At 41.0% G+C, this 17,204-nt stretch overlaps 1 protein-coding gene across 2 annotated transcripts in view; it reads left to right on the top strand.

The window, feature by feature from the left end:
- The first annotated feature begins 2,034 nt into the window (after positions 1-2,034).
- MED14 (mediator complex subunit 14) overlaps positions 2,035-17,204 on the top strand; it is a 35,558-nt gene continuing 20,388 nt past the window's right edge. For both annotated transcript variants that reach the window (XM_039552276.1, XM_039552265.1), the window contains exons 1-10: positions 2,035-2,225; positions 3,572-3,598; positions 8,615-8,720; positions 9,316-9,489; positions 9,915-10,044; positions 11,782-11,910; positions 12,277-12,384; positions 13,246-13,378; positions 13,920-14,070; positions 16,598-16,709. In XM_039552276.1, the coding sequence (XP_039408210.1) occupies positions 2,050-2,225; positions 3,572-3,598; positions 8,615-8,720; positions 9,316-9,489; positions 9,915-10,044; positions 11,782-11,910; positions 12,277-12,384; positions 13,246-13,378; positions 13,920-14,070; positions 16,598-16,709 (1,246 nt within the window). In that variant the 5' untranslated portion in view covers positions 2,035-2,049. The remainder of the gene's footprint in view (positions 2,226-3,571; positions 3,599-8,614; positions 8,721-9,315; positions 9,490-9,914; positions 10,045-11,781; positions 11,911-12,276; positions 12,385-13,245; positions 13,379-13,919; positions 14,071-16,597; positions 16,710-17,204) is intronic.

Genomic DNA, 17,204 nt, shown 5'->3' with positions numbered 1-17,204 from the left:
TGTATATAAACAGAACAAAGTAAATACTTCTTTCATCTGTATTGGAAAAAAACACCCCTCTCAACCAACCTTAAAAAAACCCCAAAAGTTAGGTATAAACACATTTTAGTGATTTTAGCAGTAAAATTTCCCAGCCAACAATCATAATCCACCCCCAGCTCAAAGGCTCATCTTACTGTGACTGAAGCAGCCCACAAACCTGGCTCACAGCTGCAGCAATACTGCCCTTCCTACCTGGACAGGTTGTTGTTGTTATTATTAATAAATTGATTACACACTTCTCAGGTTGAAAAATGTTTCCTTTAATATTTAACTTTGCTGGAAAGATATGAGTAAGAGGAAAGGTTTTCAAAAGACTGCACTTCACACAAAACAAATAGGACCTTTCCTTCTTTTTATTAAACCTGGAGGAGTTTGGGTATTTATTGTGTTTATTGCGGGGATTTCTTTGTAATCATAAAGCAAGAATTTATGATTTTACACTTGACTGAATCATGACACAAAACACCCAGGATTTATAGTTTCCTTACACAGTCCCCTTTGGTAACCAGTACACAACACATCAATCTTCAGCTGTTTACAGACCTTCCCTCTCCCTCCCTTCAGGGGTGTCAGTTGATCTGTAAGACAGAAATATGAAAAAGTTCCCAATGTCTTCTGTTTATCACCTGATCCCACTGGATGCTCTGCTGCTCATGGCTCCTTTTTCTCACTTTAGCAATGACCTCGAAGGAGGATGTTCCGCTAGTGCTTCTCATCTCGACACCCCTCATGAATGCTCCACCAAGTCATTAGGAAGGGATTGGCCAGCCTGGTGCCCAACAGAGTCCGCTGTTCCTTGACAGCCCCAAGAGCCGCATCAAAGGCTCTTTTGAGGCACCAAGTCCATAACCTGGTTCTATTTCACCCTGGATTTCAGTAACATGGGCAGATACAAGGGCAGGGATGTGATTCTGCCCCTCTGCTCAGCCCTGGTGAGGATCACCGGGAGTGCTGTGCTCAGTTCTGCGCTCCTCAGGACAGGAGAGACATGGAGCTCCTGGAGTGGGTTCAGTGGAGGGTGACAAAGATGATGAAGGGATTGGAGCATCTCTCTGAGGAAGGGCCTGTTCGACCTCGAGAAGAGGCAGCTGAGAGGGCATCTTATCCCTGTCTGTCAATGTCTGCAGGGAGGGGGCACAGGATGGACCAGGCTCTGCTCCATGGTGCCCAGCAGTGGGACAGGAGGCAAGGGGCAGAAACTGATGCCCTGGACACAAGGAAGAATTTCTTTCCTGTGCAGAGACCGAGCACTGGGACAGATTGTCCAGAGAAGCTGTAGAGCCCCCCTCACTGGAGATATTCCAGAACCGTCTGGACACAATCCTGTGCCATGTGCTCTGGGATGGCCCTGCTTGAGCAGGGAGGTGGGACGAGATGGCGCGCTGTGGTCGTTTCCAGCCTGACCCATCGCGGGATCCAGCGGTCCCGTGGCACAATGGCAGCTCCATCCCCTGTCCCGTGTGTGTGTCCCTGTGTGTGTCCCATGGGTGTCCCTGTATCCTGTGGGTGTCCCTGTGTGTGTCCCTGTGTCCCGTGGGTGTCCCTGTGGGTGTCCCTGTATCCCGTGGGTGTCCCTATGTCCCGCGGGTGTCCCTGTATCCCGTGGGTGTCCCTGTGGGTGTCCCTGTGAGTGTCCCTGTGGGTGTCCCTGTATCCCGTGGGTGTCCCTGTATCCCGTGGGTGTCCCTGTGGGTGCCCCTGTGTCCCGTGGGTGTCCCTGTGGGTGTCCCTGTATCCCGTGGGTGTCCCTGTATCCCGTGTGCGCCCGCGGCCCCCGCCCCGCCCGCGCTTCCCGGAAAGGTTCCCCGTTCGCTTCCGGTTCCGTGCCCCATCATGGCGGCGGCCCCTGCGCCCGGCGGGCTCTGAGCGCTGCGGAGCCGCCCCGCTCCCGCCGCCCCTTCCCCGCTCCCTCCGTGCGGGGCGAGCCGGGCACGGTGCCGGCGCCACCGGGAGCCGTTCCCGGGCTGCCGCGCGGCTCCTGCCCGGGGCCGAGGCGCCGCCGCCGCCATGGCGCCGGTGCAGCTGGAGAGCGCCCAGCTGGTGCCGGCCGGCCCCGCGTCAGCCCCGGCCCCGCCGGCCCCCGGCGCCGTGACAGCCGCCGCCAGCCCCGGCTACCGCCTCAGCACCCTCATCGAGTTCCTCCTGCACCGCACCTACGCCGAGCTCACCGTGCTGGCCGACCTGTGAGTGCCGCAGATCTCTCCGTGCCCGGCTGGCGGTGCCGCCTCGCAGCATCCCGGGAGGATGCGGAGGCCTCGCCAGGGATCTGTCCCGGAGCTCATCCGGGGCTGGAGTGGGGGGACGTGGTTGCGCTTTTCCATTCATAAAATGGTTTGGGTTGGAGGGGACCATAAAGATCATCTTGTTCCAACCCCCTGCCATGGACGGGGCCACCTTCCACTAGACCAGGTTGCTCAGAGTCCCATCCAACCTGAGCTTGAACGCTTCCAGGGATGCAGCACCCACAGCTTCTCTGGGCAACCTGTGCCAGTGCCTCACCAGCCTCACAGGGAAGAATTTTTTCCTGATACCTAATCTAAACTTACTCTCTTTCCCATTCCCCGTTGTCCTGCTCTTGTAAGTACCCTTGCCCATTCTCCCGTCCGGGGAGATGCCTGTGCAGGCAGGTTGGTCTCTGCATCAGGCTGTGTCCAGGGGCACAGCGAAAGCTGCTGAGTGATCTGTCATAAACAGAGAAAATGATTGTGAGAACTGAAAGCAGCTGCCGATTGGCTGCTTAAATGCTTAAGTTTGGCCCCAAGTTACTGCCAAAAAACCCCAACTGTAGTGCTGGTACTGATATCAAAATGTGTGAAGCTGGAATGTCTGAAACTGAGGTGTTTTCAGATGCTGCAACTCCTTGACTTGCCTCTGTAGTTTTAAAAATACTGTTTGATTATTTTGGGGAAATAAGTTATTTACGTTTACTTAATGATCTGCCATGCCGATGTTGTTGCGTTTGAAGTGGCAAAACAAAGGAATGTTTTTGGGCCAAGAAAAACTTTCCAGAAAGCATTTGGACTCTGAATAAACCTGTTTCCCTCTTAACGTTGTTTAACCGTAGAGGTTCTTGTGGGGAAGCTGTGTGTTTCAAGAAGCGACGTACAGAACAAATGGGAAGAAATAGGTATAGCTCTTGTACAGTACCATGTCTGGTAAGGGTGCAAATTGAAGTTTGCCTGACGTGAGTTAAAGAATATTCAAAGCCTGGACAGGACAAGGAATTTTAAGTTTTAGTTTGCTTTGAAAAAATTTCCAGAATATCAGTCAAGAAGTCCATCCTTTGTGTTTATGGCGTGTGTAGAGTAATTGATTTCAGTACCCTTCATCAAACTTCTCAATTAATTTGTCCAGTTCCAGTTTGCCTGGTACAGAGTAGTGAAAGGTGACCCATGGTACTATTTTTTCTATACTTTCTAGTTATGTAGAAGTTCCTGTGCTTGAAGGTTGCTAATTAAATTTCTAGTTGTCTGAAATGTAATAGGACAATATATAATACATTTTTTTTTCCCCCTCTTCTTTCATATAGATTACCAAGAAAGACTGATATGGAAAGGTGAGTTATGAGAAGAAAATCTGTAATACATGTTAAAATATGGAACTTGTTTAGGATGTTAATATTAATATACTGCTGTTTAAATAAAATCTTTTTCACGTAATTTTAGATTTTATGAAAGAAAATAAGCTTTGTCTGTCTTGCTGTCACTACATATTTTCAAGTTTTTTCTCAGCGTCAGTGACAATATTGGGTTTTGTTGGTGTCTGGGTTTACAGTTGTTTTGGGCTTTTTTTTGTTGCTGTTACAGTAGGTGAACTCTGTTAAGGGGATTTTTCTCTTCATGAATCTTGAAGCAATGAATTGACAGTAAAGCTGATGTGAAAGGGAACTGGAGATTCTAGTTAGTGTGATAAAGTAATGTTTTGTTCAGAACAAGGACAGCAAGGTAAAAACTTCTTTTCTGCATTTTTCCATTTTACCTGATCTTTCTTATCCTGGGCACTGTTTTCTGCTCCTGTTCTATTTGGTTTTGAAGTGTGGAAATTAATGGAGAGCAAATGTAAGAGACCAGAACAGCACCCTGCTGAGATGAAAAAAATCCATTTACTTTTTTGTTTCTCTTAATAAATGTTACGAAACTTGTCAGAATATTGTTCCCTTTGTGTTGATGTATTAATTGACCCAAATGTCTTGAGAGAGATATAGGAGCTATGATATTCCTAAGAATCTTAATAAAGAATTCTGTGTACCAGGATGATCATTAATTGTTATCTCAAACCTTCCAAAACTCTCATAACATGTGGAATTAATCCCATTTTCATGGAATCATAACCTGGAATGATTACCTGTACCCCTTTTCCTTCTGCATAGTATTTTATTAAGAGAAACAGTGTGGGTTTTGATTTGGTTTAGCTTGGGTTTTTAATTATCACAGTATTTACTGAGGAAATTATGTCCGACTTGGGTCCAGAGCTCCCTTGTACTGATTGGGGGTTTTTTTTCCCATCTCAATACTTAGCATTTCTAGGTAAAGTTGGATTCGGCTTTGTTAGGCACGTGGATCTGGGGCAGCAACTTAAATCCTAATGGATTACAGAGAAAATGAAATAAGACAGCCTTCAATGTACAAAGAATGTCCTTGGATTGAAATTGTCTTGAAATTAAATGTTCACATCTGTGCCGGTTTGGACAAATTTGGAGGAGAATACCCTCTGAGAGAAGGCAGGTTACAACCAGCCCTCCCCCACCAGGTTCGGGAAAAAATGAATTTTCCTCGAAGGAAAGTGAAAGAGATAAAACTATTTATTTAACAAACACACGGGAAAAGGGTAATAATGCTAAATAATAATAGAACCTCTCGCTGTGGAGAGAAAAACCTGGGAAAATTTCATAGTCCTTCCATAGGTAGCCTCTCCCCTCCTCCTCAGAGCTGGAACAGGGTGGGCCCACCTCCAGGGCCAAGGCCTCAGTGGAAAGCCCTCCCAATGTATTCTGATGTTGAAACAGTCCAGCAGAGAAGAAGGGAAAAGTTGAAGTCCCAGGAAAACAAAAGTCCAGCTCTCCGGGGAAAAGGCCGAAAGCTGGCTGGAAAGCAAGCCGGGTGCTTCCCTCCGCTCTCGCTCTGCTGCCGCAGCTGGACGCAGAGAACCGTCTCTGTCTCTGTGTCCTTGAAAACAAACTGTAAACTGCTTTGAAAGTTTTGCTGAGGTTTTTTTTTTTCTCTCCCCCCTCTCAGGCTCAGTTTAAAGGCACAGAAAAGGCAAAAAATTAATTTCTGAGCATAGAACAGCGATATGGGGTACAACATCATAAAGTTACCCCAAAACAATATCCTTGTTAACTTTGGCTTACAACTCCTCTTGGTGAAGTGGCTTTCCAGCTCTTGGAAGAGCTCATCTGTAGGAATGTAGCTTAATTATCCATATTTTCTTGAGCTTTGAGACTGTAGTGGCTTCAGTAGTTGGGCTTCAAGCTCTGTTTCTTGGAGCTAGAGCCTAGTGACATGGCATATATACTTTGGTGAAGATGTGATGGTGTTATCCTCTAATAAAGTTCACATAAAATATAAGTTCTGTACTACAGTGCCTATTTAAAAGATGGTGTGATAAGAAAAACCGATGAGAAATTATGCATCGTAGTATAATACAGTGCCTTTTTTTTCAGGGTCATTTATTAGTTGTCAATTGTAGGAATAAATAACTCTTACAATAAAGTGGTTGGATTAAAAAAAAACATTAGTGCTGTGGCGTAAAATTAGTTGTGCTGAGTTGCTGGGGAAATCCAGGGGCTTTCTTTTTGGTAATGGAGACTGGTTTTTGCACAGTATCATTATCTTTTTCTGGGTAACCTACTTCAGTCTTTGACCACATCACTGTGTTTCTTTGTTTTCCTCATGTCTAACTAGTTTTTCACTGGTTTAGTTTGTAGCTGTTGTACCTTGGCCTTCTGCACTTCTGAAAAGAGTCCAGTTCCATCTTCCCTACAATACCCTCTAGATATTTGAGGGTAGCAGTAGGATCTTGCCACAGCCTTTTCTTCTTAAGCAGGAGCAAACTCAGCTTCCTCAGCCCATCCTTGTATGTCACATGTTTCCTGCAAATGTAAATCCATCTTCTGATCTCCCCTTGATCACATAGCAGTTCATCCTGTGGAAGGCAATTTGTTGATCAGAGGTGGTTTGCCCTTGGCAAATTTCTGCTGGTAGTTTCCAGGCTAATTTCATGCTTGCTTGGTATTTATCTGGACATAACTTAAAGAAAGATTTGTCCTGTGAATTTTTTTCTTAACTGAACTTAGGCCAACTGACCTATAGGTCCCTAGCTCCTCCTTTGCCTTCTTGAAGAAGGACATGGTGTTTGTCTTTTTGCTGTCATCAAGACCTTTCATCATTGTGGGTTTTGAAAATGGTAGAGAGCAACTTTACAGTGGCATGGATCAGCTCCCTCAGAATCCTTGAAAGGCAGCCCATCCACTCCAATGCACTTTTGTATGTCAAGCTTGCTGAAGTGGTCCTTAACTTGATTTAATTCTACTGTAGCTAATGCTTCACTCCCCCAGACTCAGCCATTAATTAGTCTGAAGAACCCAAAACCTGAGATCCAAACTTAGCAGTGAAGACCAGGGGTAAAAAATGCACTGAGCAACGTGGTTGTTAGAAAGATTTTTAATTTTTGTTTCTCGTTTTGTAAATAAACTCTTTCCTGAAGTTTCATCTTCGTTGAATATTTATTTTTGTGTAGCCCAGAATAAGGTCATGTACCTATAATGAAAGACAATGCAGCAAATTTTAAGGCCTTTATGTTTTATTAGAGAAGTCGATTCCCAATGCAGTTGTCATTGAGGGATGATGGTGGTGCTTCTGGAAGCAGGGTTCTGTCAAATCGAAGTAACAAGTCTTCTCTAACTTCATTTAAGTGGTATTAATGGAATAGTTACTGGAATACTCTGTCTAGATTTGTCAGTCATTTTCATTATTAAATCGTTGTGCTTTTGGGGGGCTGGTTTTTTAATTTATTTTTAGTCACAGAACATCAATTTGAATTTTTCCTGCTATCATGCGGCTTTCACCGTAGACGTTTGACATAACTACTGGATTTTAGCAACTTCTATGTGGAGTTTGTCTGAGAGATTGCTGGCTTTCTAAAGTCTCACTATAGCCATCTTTCAAATCTCATAAAGTTTTTCTGAATCTTTCAAAATTCTCAACATCTTGTTTTTGTAGTGTGGTTACTGTTAGGGCAGTGTGTACGTACAGCAGCTTGTCCACCGCTTGAAATCTTAATATCAGGCTGAATGCCATTCCAAAACATTTGCTCTAGAACACGGAGAAGTTATTGGCCTAATGCCCAAGTTCTTGGATGAGGTTCACAGTATGTAATGGAAGAAACAGGAACAGATGGTATTAGTTGTGCTTCTGGCCTTACATGTTCATCTGCTACAAGCAGATTATGCTTTACTTGCCCAGAAAAGTTAACCTCATTACACCAACACTCTCAGCAGAATCAGGCTCTTTCTGTGTTATGAGTTTGTATTTTACAGATTGGGATCAGGAGGTGCAGCTTCTGTTTGTTAGAAGCCAGTGTCTTATGCACTAATTAATGTTCTTTTTGTCCAAATGCTTCTGTTACTTTAGAAAACCTTATTAGGAAAACAGCTTAGGTTTGGGGTTTTTTCCAAACTAAGTAGAAAACTGTAGTGAAATTAGTAAATTGAACCCACAGAAAGGGAGGAAAACCTCTATAAACAGTTGATGAAGTGGTATTTCAGATTGTATGGTATTACAGATCTACACTGTAGATCTTTGTGTCTCATCTGATGCATCTACAGTGTAGATCTGTAATAAAGCATGGAAATCTGCCTATGCCTGTATTGCATTCTCTTTTACAAAAATTAACTCTGAAGACATGCAGACATATACTCCTTCATTTTGACTATCTAATACAAAGAATGGTGGGAGGAATACTGGGAGTCAGTAAGTCCTTATTTCCATTTCTTTGCAAGGCAGGAATGGAAAGGAAAGTTACAGGGTGGGGTTTTTGTGGTCTTCCCCACCACCCCCCTATTTCCATATTGTAACATACTATGTAAAGATGATGTAAAAAAGCTAGAATGTATTTTGTTTAGTACCTTATTTGTTTGTTTGTTTGTCTGTTTATTTATAGTGAATGTAAGTGTAATGTTACTGTCAGGTCCTGTAATCCTTGGGTGTGTTGCCTACTTTAAACTTAATCTTAAGCCTTGAGGAAATCCTGTAAAAGCTGTAAAGATAATTTAGTTGAGTTCATGATGGAATTGTTTCTCTTACAGTCAGTGATTAATTCCTATGAATATGCTTTTTGTTTCCCCAGACAGTCATGATTTGTTAGAATCCATGTATATTGTTAGGTATTCACAACAGAGCTTTTTTCCCCCCCATGCTCTTAATCAAACAAGCTACATATTACTTATGCCTGTATTAACACAATTAGAAGTTATCATTACAGCTCTTTTTCTTTTTTAATTGGCACACAGTTAAATTACAGCTTTATTATATATCTGAGCACTGGCTTAATGTACATTTACTTTTTTTTGCAGGAAAATAGAGATAGTGCAATTTGCAAGTCGCACTCGTCAGCTGTTTGTTCGTTTGTTAGCCTTGGTCAAGTGGGCTAATAATGCTGGGAAGGTGGAAAAGTGTGCGGTAAGTTAGAGACAGAGTCTGGCATGAAACAGTCTCTGAGGGATATGGGATATTGCTGCACCCTGACTTCTTTTTACTACAGAAATTTGAAAAAAATATTCCTGTTTAGAGATTGTATAATCTTGTTTTTTAACAGTTCATGTTCCCAAAAACTCATCAGTGACATAAAATGAAAGGCTTGTCTGCACATAGTTTCAGGAATGCTTTGGGTTGAGATAACAGGACAGGGAAGATGGTGATCTGAGTGTGTTAGTTCTTATTATCACTTTCATCCTGATCTTGGATAAATAAGAATAAAGTCCAGAATGTTGCAGAAAAACAAGCCCCTACTGATTACAAACAAGTATGGTTGCATTCCAGTAGCAATCAGCAGATAAAGAGCTGTGAGGCTGCACAGATCCCCCACAGCACCAGGAATGGCATGTGGATTTTAGGTGTCCTTGCATGTGAATGTAAGAAGTGGCCAGAATATTCATTCTTTCTTTGTTTTGTAAATGTACTTGAATTGGAAGTGACAGATAAACTGACTATAAAGGGCCATTGATTTGTGCATTTTTTTAAATTGCCTTTTTTTCCTACTCCTTGTCCTTTACAGATGATATCGAGTTTCTTAGATCAGCAGGCCATCCTGTTTGTGGACACTGCTGATCGTCTGGCATCGCTGGCTCGAGATGCTTTGGTTCATGCTCGGCTGCCCAGCTTTGCCATCCCATATGCAATTGATGTTCTGACAACTGGATCCTACCCTCGGCTGCCCACCTGCATTAGGGTAAATAACTCTGCTGTGTCTGGGGAGTGTGGGAATCCCCTGTACAGCATCAAATGCACAGTAATCAAACTAATTGTCTGTGTGCAGATGGAACTGTAGCTCAGTACAGGCCTAGAGCCAAGTCTCTGCAGTGTCAGTTTCTCATGCAGAACACTTCCTGTTTGAACAAGTTACGCTTTCCCAGTAGAACGTTCCCTCCATTTATTTAGTTCTGTCAAATTTAGTGATTTTTCTCAGTGGTCAGTCTTGGGTAAAACGTAATCAGCTGGAAAGCAAATCTCAGTGTGAGATAGAAAACTTCACTGGGCAGTGACCTGTAGTATTTATATTTTCAGACTTCTGGTCTGGTTGGTTTTCACAATGGCTGCTGTCAACCTGTTTAAAGTGTTTGAGATGCGTAGACTTGCTTGTGTTTATTGTAACAGGATAAAATAATCCCTCCTGACCCAATAACAAAGAGTGAGAAGCAAACCACACTTCATCAGCTAAACCAGATTCTTCGGCATCGACTCGTGACTACGGATCTTCCTCCACAGCTGGCAAATCTTACAGTTGGTAAGAACTGGGATTACTTTTTGAAGGATATGTTATTGCAGGCTGATTTAAAATTGTTGTTTTAATGCTAAAGCAAAACTAAATGTTAGCTTGAGACCATTAAGGATGCTTCGTCTATGAAGACTAGGATCCTATCTCTGTATGACATTAAAAGATGTGTTTTTTTCCCCCCTTTGAAAAATGAGGGCACTGATAATATTGCTGAAATATTGACTTTCAAGAGGAAATCCTGTGCAGGTAGTGCCAAAAGGTTTTAGACAGTGTCTTGCTCTTTTAGCAAATGTTTTGCAAAATGGTCTTTGGACTACTTCATCTTAATTTGTTTTTAAAATGCAACTTAGTAAAGCTGTTAGGTCTTTCTGCAGAAACTGTTTGAACTTGAGTTTAAACAAGTCACTCTAATGTAGCTTTTTATAGCTGTTTTGATACTTATGTTCAGGCACAGAATTTGTTCATATTTATGCACGCCTTTTGTTCAGTGGCTCACTGCAGTGCCAGATCTCTTAAGCTGTTTTGAGATCTGTTTTCATTTAGCCCAAGTAGTGGTAAACATTAAAATAACCTTTTTTAAGAGGAAAGATGGCTATAAACTGGACTAGGTTATTGCAGAATCACAGAGAATGGGGTGGGAATGGACCTAGTCCATGCTTTTAACCAAGACAAGGTTAGCCATTTGTAAACCATTCCCTACAGACCTAGATCAGAAATGTTTCTAAAGAATCTCAGTGCAGGTTTTCTGTAGTCCCTGTGTGAGTGCTTGCAGTGTCAGTATTAGAGGTATTTTTGTCTAGTGGAAGTACATATGAATGATATATGGGTAATATGGATAATATGGATAGTATGTCTGAGTCTTGAGAGTTTTCGGTTAGCTAAACATTTCAGTGACTATTATTTTCTATTTTAGAGTGTGGTTTGTTTTAAGAGGATGTCTGGGGTGCTCTTGAAAATGAAACTTCCTGAGTTAAAAGGTTAAAATTTTTGCAGGAATATTTCTATATGTCTTTAATTGTAAAGGCATAGGACATAGTTCGTTAAATGATTGAGAAGAAGGTTGACCTGCAGGTTAGAGTAAGGACTTGTACTTACTTGTTTGCTCTGCCTCTCATTCCTTTATGACCTTGCTTGCATAGTTTTAGTCCTTGCTCCCAATTCTTGAAACAGATAGCAGTGTTCACAGAGGTGTGAGGATGTACATATCAATTAGATAAATAGTGTGCATAAGCTTTGTTTGTTGTATATATATAAATTCTGCAGAAGATTATCTTCCTCACATGAAAATGGATTTATAATATTCTAATATTAAATAAATCCTTTGCAGGGAGATGTGTTTTCAGGGCTGGATTTCAGCCTGGGCTGAGATCCATGTTCTGAATGTTATTTGAATATTGCTGAAAGTATTCATTGTTGATAGTAGCAAAGAATAGGAATATTTCAGCCAGATGTTTTGTTTGTCAGGCTGGTAGTCAGCTTAGTGTTACTCTGTATTACAGAAGCACAAGTGTTAACAAGTTACCAGATTTAACAAGTTAACTTCAGGACAGTTTGTACATCTGGCTGTGCTGCTTATTGACATTGGGTCTGTTGCAGACTGTAAAATCTTCAGAGTTGCACAGAAACATAAGCAACAGAGCAGAAATGGTAGGGAAGCAATCCATTTTGAGTGCCAGGAGCTACCACATTGTTATTTTGAGGCATCTTAGGAGACTGAGTGAAATAAAACATTCTTGTCTTCCTTAGCCAATGGCCGTGTGAAGTTCCGAGTTGAGGGTGAGTTTGAGGCCACCTTGACAGTGATGGGTGATGACCCTGACATCCCTTGGCGCCTTCTCAAGCTGGAAATTTTGGTTGAAGACAAGGAAACTGGTGGTAAGAAAAAAATTAAACCTTTACGCTTTGTTTTTAACATGATGTTCATCTCTGACGCTGTATAAGTCTTGTTTATACTGGGTTTTCTGCATATAACAACTTAAGAGAATGAAGTTATATATACTTGTCCTGTTTTGACCTTGCTTAACAGGGTTTTAATACCTTAACAATGCTATACAGTGACTTTAGTAGAATGACTAAAATTTCCAGAGTAAACCAAGGATTTTGTTGTTTTGTTATAAAACCTGGTATGGAAATTGCTCGGTACAGCTGTATCTTTTTCATTTTTAATTTATTAATTTACTGAATTATTTTAAATACCTAGTTTTCTGATGTCTAATATGACTTACTTTTCATTTGCAAAAGATGGTCGAGCCCTGGTTCACAGCATGCAGATCAACTTCATCCATCAGTTGGTCCAGTCCCGGCTGTTTGCTGATGAAAAGCCACTTCAGGACATGTACAACTGCTTGCGTATCCTTCTGAAAGGGGCTTCTGAATGAGGTGTTTAATGTAGCCTCAATCTTCTTAGTAGCTGGAAGTCAAGAAGGATGGATTCCCTGTTAAGCTTGGGGGAAGTGTCTGGGCCTGAAGTTATGGTGGCCTTGAAGTAAATGATGGCCTTGGAAGCAGTAATTCTCAGGTGCCTGCATGTCAAATTTAATTCTACACACTAAATCAGCAAAGGTGAAGGTGAGGTATTCAAGGCAGCAGGTTGTGTGGTAAGTCAGTGCAGCAGCAGCAGCTAATTTTGGAGATGAAATACAGAGCTGACTTGGAAGTTCTGGGAGCCGACAGTTCTTGCTACCCAGAACTGCAGTAAAGTGCTGTTGATGAGGGTGTGTTAAGTCTATTGTGTCTGTGTGAATAATGAGAGGAGATGCAGGATGTGCAGTGATTTTCCACTTGCAAAGGGCAGATTGCTCGACAGTGTGAAATGGATTTCAGTGAAACTGTTTCTGCAAAAGAGTCATGTTGTTTTAGGGTGAAGGTGGGAGGTGGGGTTAGTGGTAACTATAGAGTGGAATTTCTTTGTTAGTAATCATCTTTTCAGTTAAAGATGATGACAACTAGAAATCTGTAAAACAAGGCTGTTGTGACTCTTGTTTAACAGCCTGTCCTAGTTTAGAGTTTAGAAAACCACAAAAAAAACCCCTTTGAGAAATATTTGGTGCTGTTTATATGTGTTTATCTCTGGATTAGTACATTAGTGTGTTTTCAGACAGCATCTTGTCTGACATAGGTGACAAATGGATTGATGTAGTGTACAGAAACAGGTTTATGTAGTGTACAGACTGTCTGGACATCTTACATTTTCTTAGCTCCATGCATTAGACTCCTTCTGCCTGGCTCTTCAGCTGGAAGTCTTGCATTCACAAACACTAATGCTGATCCGAGAGCGCTGGGGCGACCTTGTGCAAGTGGAGCGGTACCATGCAGGGAAGTGTCTCTCACTCTCTGTTTGGAAGTAAGTTCATTTCAAAAAGATTGTTAACAAACAATAAATGAAATAAAAGGAGGGATTATATTTACCAAGCTTGAGCCATAATTTTCAGAATTGTACTTTCTTTTTGATGTGAGACTCCTAAATTCCTTTAATTAAGTACCTACATGTGTTGCTTGATTTGTAAAGAAGTAAGGGTTGCACTCTAATGTACAGAAGAGGAGTGGATACAGTTATAAATTAGTTTACATTTACAGAGATATCTAAAAATTAATTAGATCTCTGTCAGACTTTTACTATATTTATTGCTTGACTCGCACTAGATAACATTTTAAAAAGCAATCCAAGTACACTTCTGACTGTGTTGAATTTGCAGTCATCTAAAATTCGTGTAGTTACAGTTAACCAACAGTTCTGCTTTAAAATGTCATCTAAAACAGATGCCTTTTTCAGTTCAGCTGACACAGTGTTTTTAACCAGAACACACAGAATCAAGGTTTAGCTACTGAAAAATATATTTTCTGTTCTTCCAGTTGCATGATTTAATTATTCCATTTGTTTTAAGTCAACAGGTACTTGGCAGGAAAACGGGGACTGCATCTGTCCATAAGGTCACTATAAAAATTGATGAAACTGATGTCTCAAAACCCTTACAAATATCTCATGAGCCTCCACTGCCATCCTGTGATTCCAAACTGATGGAAAGAGCCATGAAGGTAAAGGTTTGCTTTTCAGGAGGCACCTGATTTTGTAAATCGAAAACTCAAGTGCTTTACACTGTCAGTTTGTTCCACTTTGATTCTCTTTAAAGAGCTGTTTCTAAGATTTCTAGTGAGTAGTTACTCTAGGTTGTGTAGTGTTTATGTGGGGACCTCGAATTGTTCTTAAAAATTATTGGCCTTGACTTCATCTTAAAAATTGCACCTACTTCACAGTGCATTATATACCACTTGTGAGACAGAATGCTGAGGCTGGGGGAAATAACAGCAAAATATCAGTTATTATTAAGGTTTGGTTTGAAATAGAGAGACCATTCTTCCCTTTCCTGTCTTGGAGCTCCTCGAAAATCAGCTTCCCCTTGTCACTGGAGTTGGCTACCCAGCAGTGCTATCCACTTTAGAAAATCTGACGTTATGATTTGGAAATCTTGTGCTGAAGAACTCATGTGGTTTGCTTGTTACAAGTGTTAAGTGAAGCTTAGTTTTACATTATTGCTAACCAGATTATATCATGTGGCCTATTTGAATGTTCAAATTCCTGTATTTTAAAGGTGGGATTGTTGCAATGATCCAAAATGAGTAACTACAGTCAAGTTCCTACTTGGATCATGCTTCACTGGTGATAATTCTAGATCTTGGTTAAAGATATTTAAGAAAAACTGCATTCTGGGTATTGTAATAAATCCTCTGTAAGTCCCTCAGCAAATGTGGCTGTAATATATCAGGACATCTGTTTGTCATTATTTCTTTCAGTGTTTGGGTTTAGGAGAGTTAGTAACTGGAGTGAATGGTGTAGTCTTCACACTTCTAGTACAGTTTTTCCACAGGGAAAAGCTTTCCAGCTCAGGTCTTTCACCTGCATCACAGAACTTTCTACTGATGGTAGCCTTCACCTCCTGTACATACTTCGTATTTCAGCCTCTTGGCCCATCATGTTACCAGTGCTGACAGAAAAGTCTACATGGTGAATTATAAGAACTACCAATGTTTCAGCTACAGAGGGATGTGGGAAACCTAGTGAAGCATGGTAGCCTTCTACTCTACTTTTAGAGCAGAAATTCTATTATCAAGATAGTAAATATATACTACATTTTCTTATTTAATAGCCTAAATTAGCATATTTAGGCTACTAAATATAGAGTTGAATTAGTGAAGATGCTGTATTTATGTGTAAATCCAAGCAAATGCTCTTTATCTACAACATCTGCTGAAGGTCCACTGGAGGTGACACAGTCTAAGATCACTGAATCGAGTCTGCAGCCTGTAGGTTAAGATATGAGGCCACTGTAAATTTGAGATTTATCAAAGTTAAAGCTGACCTCCCTTTATAAGGACTTGCTCTGAGCTTAAAAAAATTATCAGCTGTGGTAAATACAATGCTGTTTTAGTGTTTGAATAATGATCTCAGCTGTAATGACGTAGATGGCACACTGGGTTTCTGTTTGTTTAAGGTACTGTATAAAACAGTGGCACAAACAAACATGTTTGTCTGAGAACGTTGTTTGCATTAACCTACTGAAAATTGGATGTAGTCGCTTCTTAGAGAGGAAGACTTAACCCATTGCAGCTGCTGAGTTGAAATGCTCTTGTGGATGGGTAAAGACTTGGTTTTTAAGGCCTTGTCTTGGAAAGCTTGTCTTTAGGGGAAGGTCATTCTGGAATGCAGAGGTAGGCACTGTATATAGTATAATTCTGTGCTGTATGAACCTCTTCTGCATTTATGTCTTATGCTGGAATAAAATTTGAGTTTACTTCAGCTCAAACAGTATTCAAAGCACTGTGTGGTTACCTAGAAAAAAGCTTTCGCAGTAATCTGGAGCTTTGCTTATGCAAAGTATGTAAATTATGCGAGTGTAATGTGAATGAATGTAAATGCAAATGCTTTAATTTGGATTGCACAAGTAGGTTACAGTGAATATAAGTGGTGGCATGAGCTTCAGCACTGGCGGTGCAACAGAATGTAGATGCAAGCCCCTAGATACTTCTGGGTTCAGTAGGGTTGCTCATACTCAGTGCCTGTCACTGCCTTGTTACCCTGTTAGCAGGACTTAAACTTGTTGGATTTCATGTTACAGCTGCATGTATGTTTGTGTAGAGGCAACCCTATCCTAATGAAGTGTTGCTTTGGGGTGTTTTTTCTTTGGGGTCTTCTTTCTTTAGCTTAAGCTACTCACCAATGGAGGGGAAAAAAAAAAAAAACACTAAGCTGAAAATGGACCAAACTTGATCCAGGACAAGTAGGTCTGCACAGGGGGTGGTAACAGCATACTTTGTGAAACTTCTTTTACATCTTCTAATCTTAGCTTAAAACCTCTCCCACTGCCTGCTGCACAGGATCTTATGGTAGCTTGTTGTATTTTGTAGTGATCCAAATACTCAAGTTAATAGTCTATGTGTCTCACCACAGTTCTAAGAAAATTATTTCTGAAGTGATTGTTTTATTAAGTACCTTTGTTTCAGTGTGCTAATGCAGAAAGCCTACACATCAAATACGAGCTTACTTGAGTACATTTCTTTTTCACAGATTGACCACCTATCAATAGAAAAACTCCTAATAGACAGTGTCCATGCAAGATCTCATCAAAAACTCCAGGAGCTGAAAGCCATTCTTAAGAGCTACAATGTTAATGACAACTGTATGTGTTTTCTGCTGAAGTTTTTCTAGTTCATTTCCTTTTGTGTCTAGGAAGGGTTTCCTTTTCTCTTAATGTTTCTTGTTTTCATTAATTTAAATTTAAAAAAAAAAAAGGGAAATGTGTTTAGAATTAACAAAACTTAGCTTTGACTTATTCTGCATTGAGAATGGTGAAATACGCATACATCTGAATGCAGCGTAAGAGGTGAAGCTGGTAGAACATTGTAGTCTGGGTTGAAGGGTTAAAATTTGCCTACTGTAAAACTTGTTTCTGTTCAGAATTGAAAGCAAATCTTTCACTGTTTTGAACTAGTTTTGGATGAGATTTTCCTTAAACTGCTGTTGAAACTTTTGGGATTTAGATCGATCTTACAATTGTGAAGCAGTGAGTTGAAAGATATTCAAGGATTAAGAATCTTCAAATTTGGTCTGCCTTTTCTCATTGATTTGTCACTGTTTTCACAGACAAATTCTTATGTTCAGTTTTCTCTTTATG

The sequence above is a fragment of the Corvus cornix genome, chromosome 1, assembly GCF_000738735.6.
Source record: "Corvus cornix cornix isolate S_Up_H32 chromosome 1, ASM73873v5, whole genome shotgun sequence".
NCBI classification, from domain to species: Eukaryota; Metazoa; Chordata; class Aves; order Passeriformes; family Corvidae; genus Corvus; species Corvus cornix.
The sequence above is the reverse complement of the archived record's forward strand: the minus strand, read 5'-3'. Positions and strand labels throughout refer to the sequence as shown.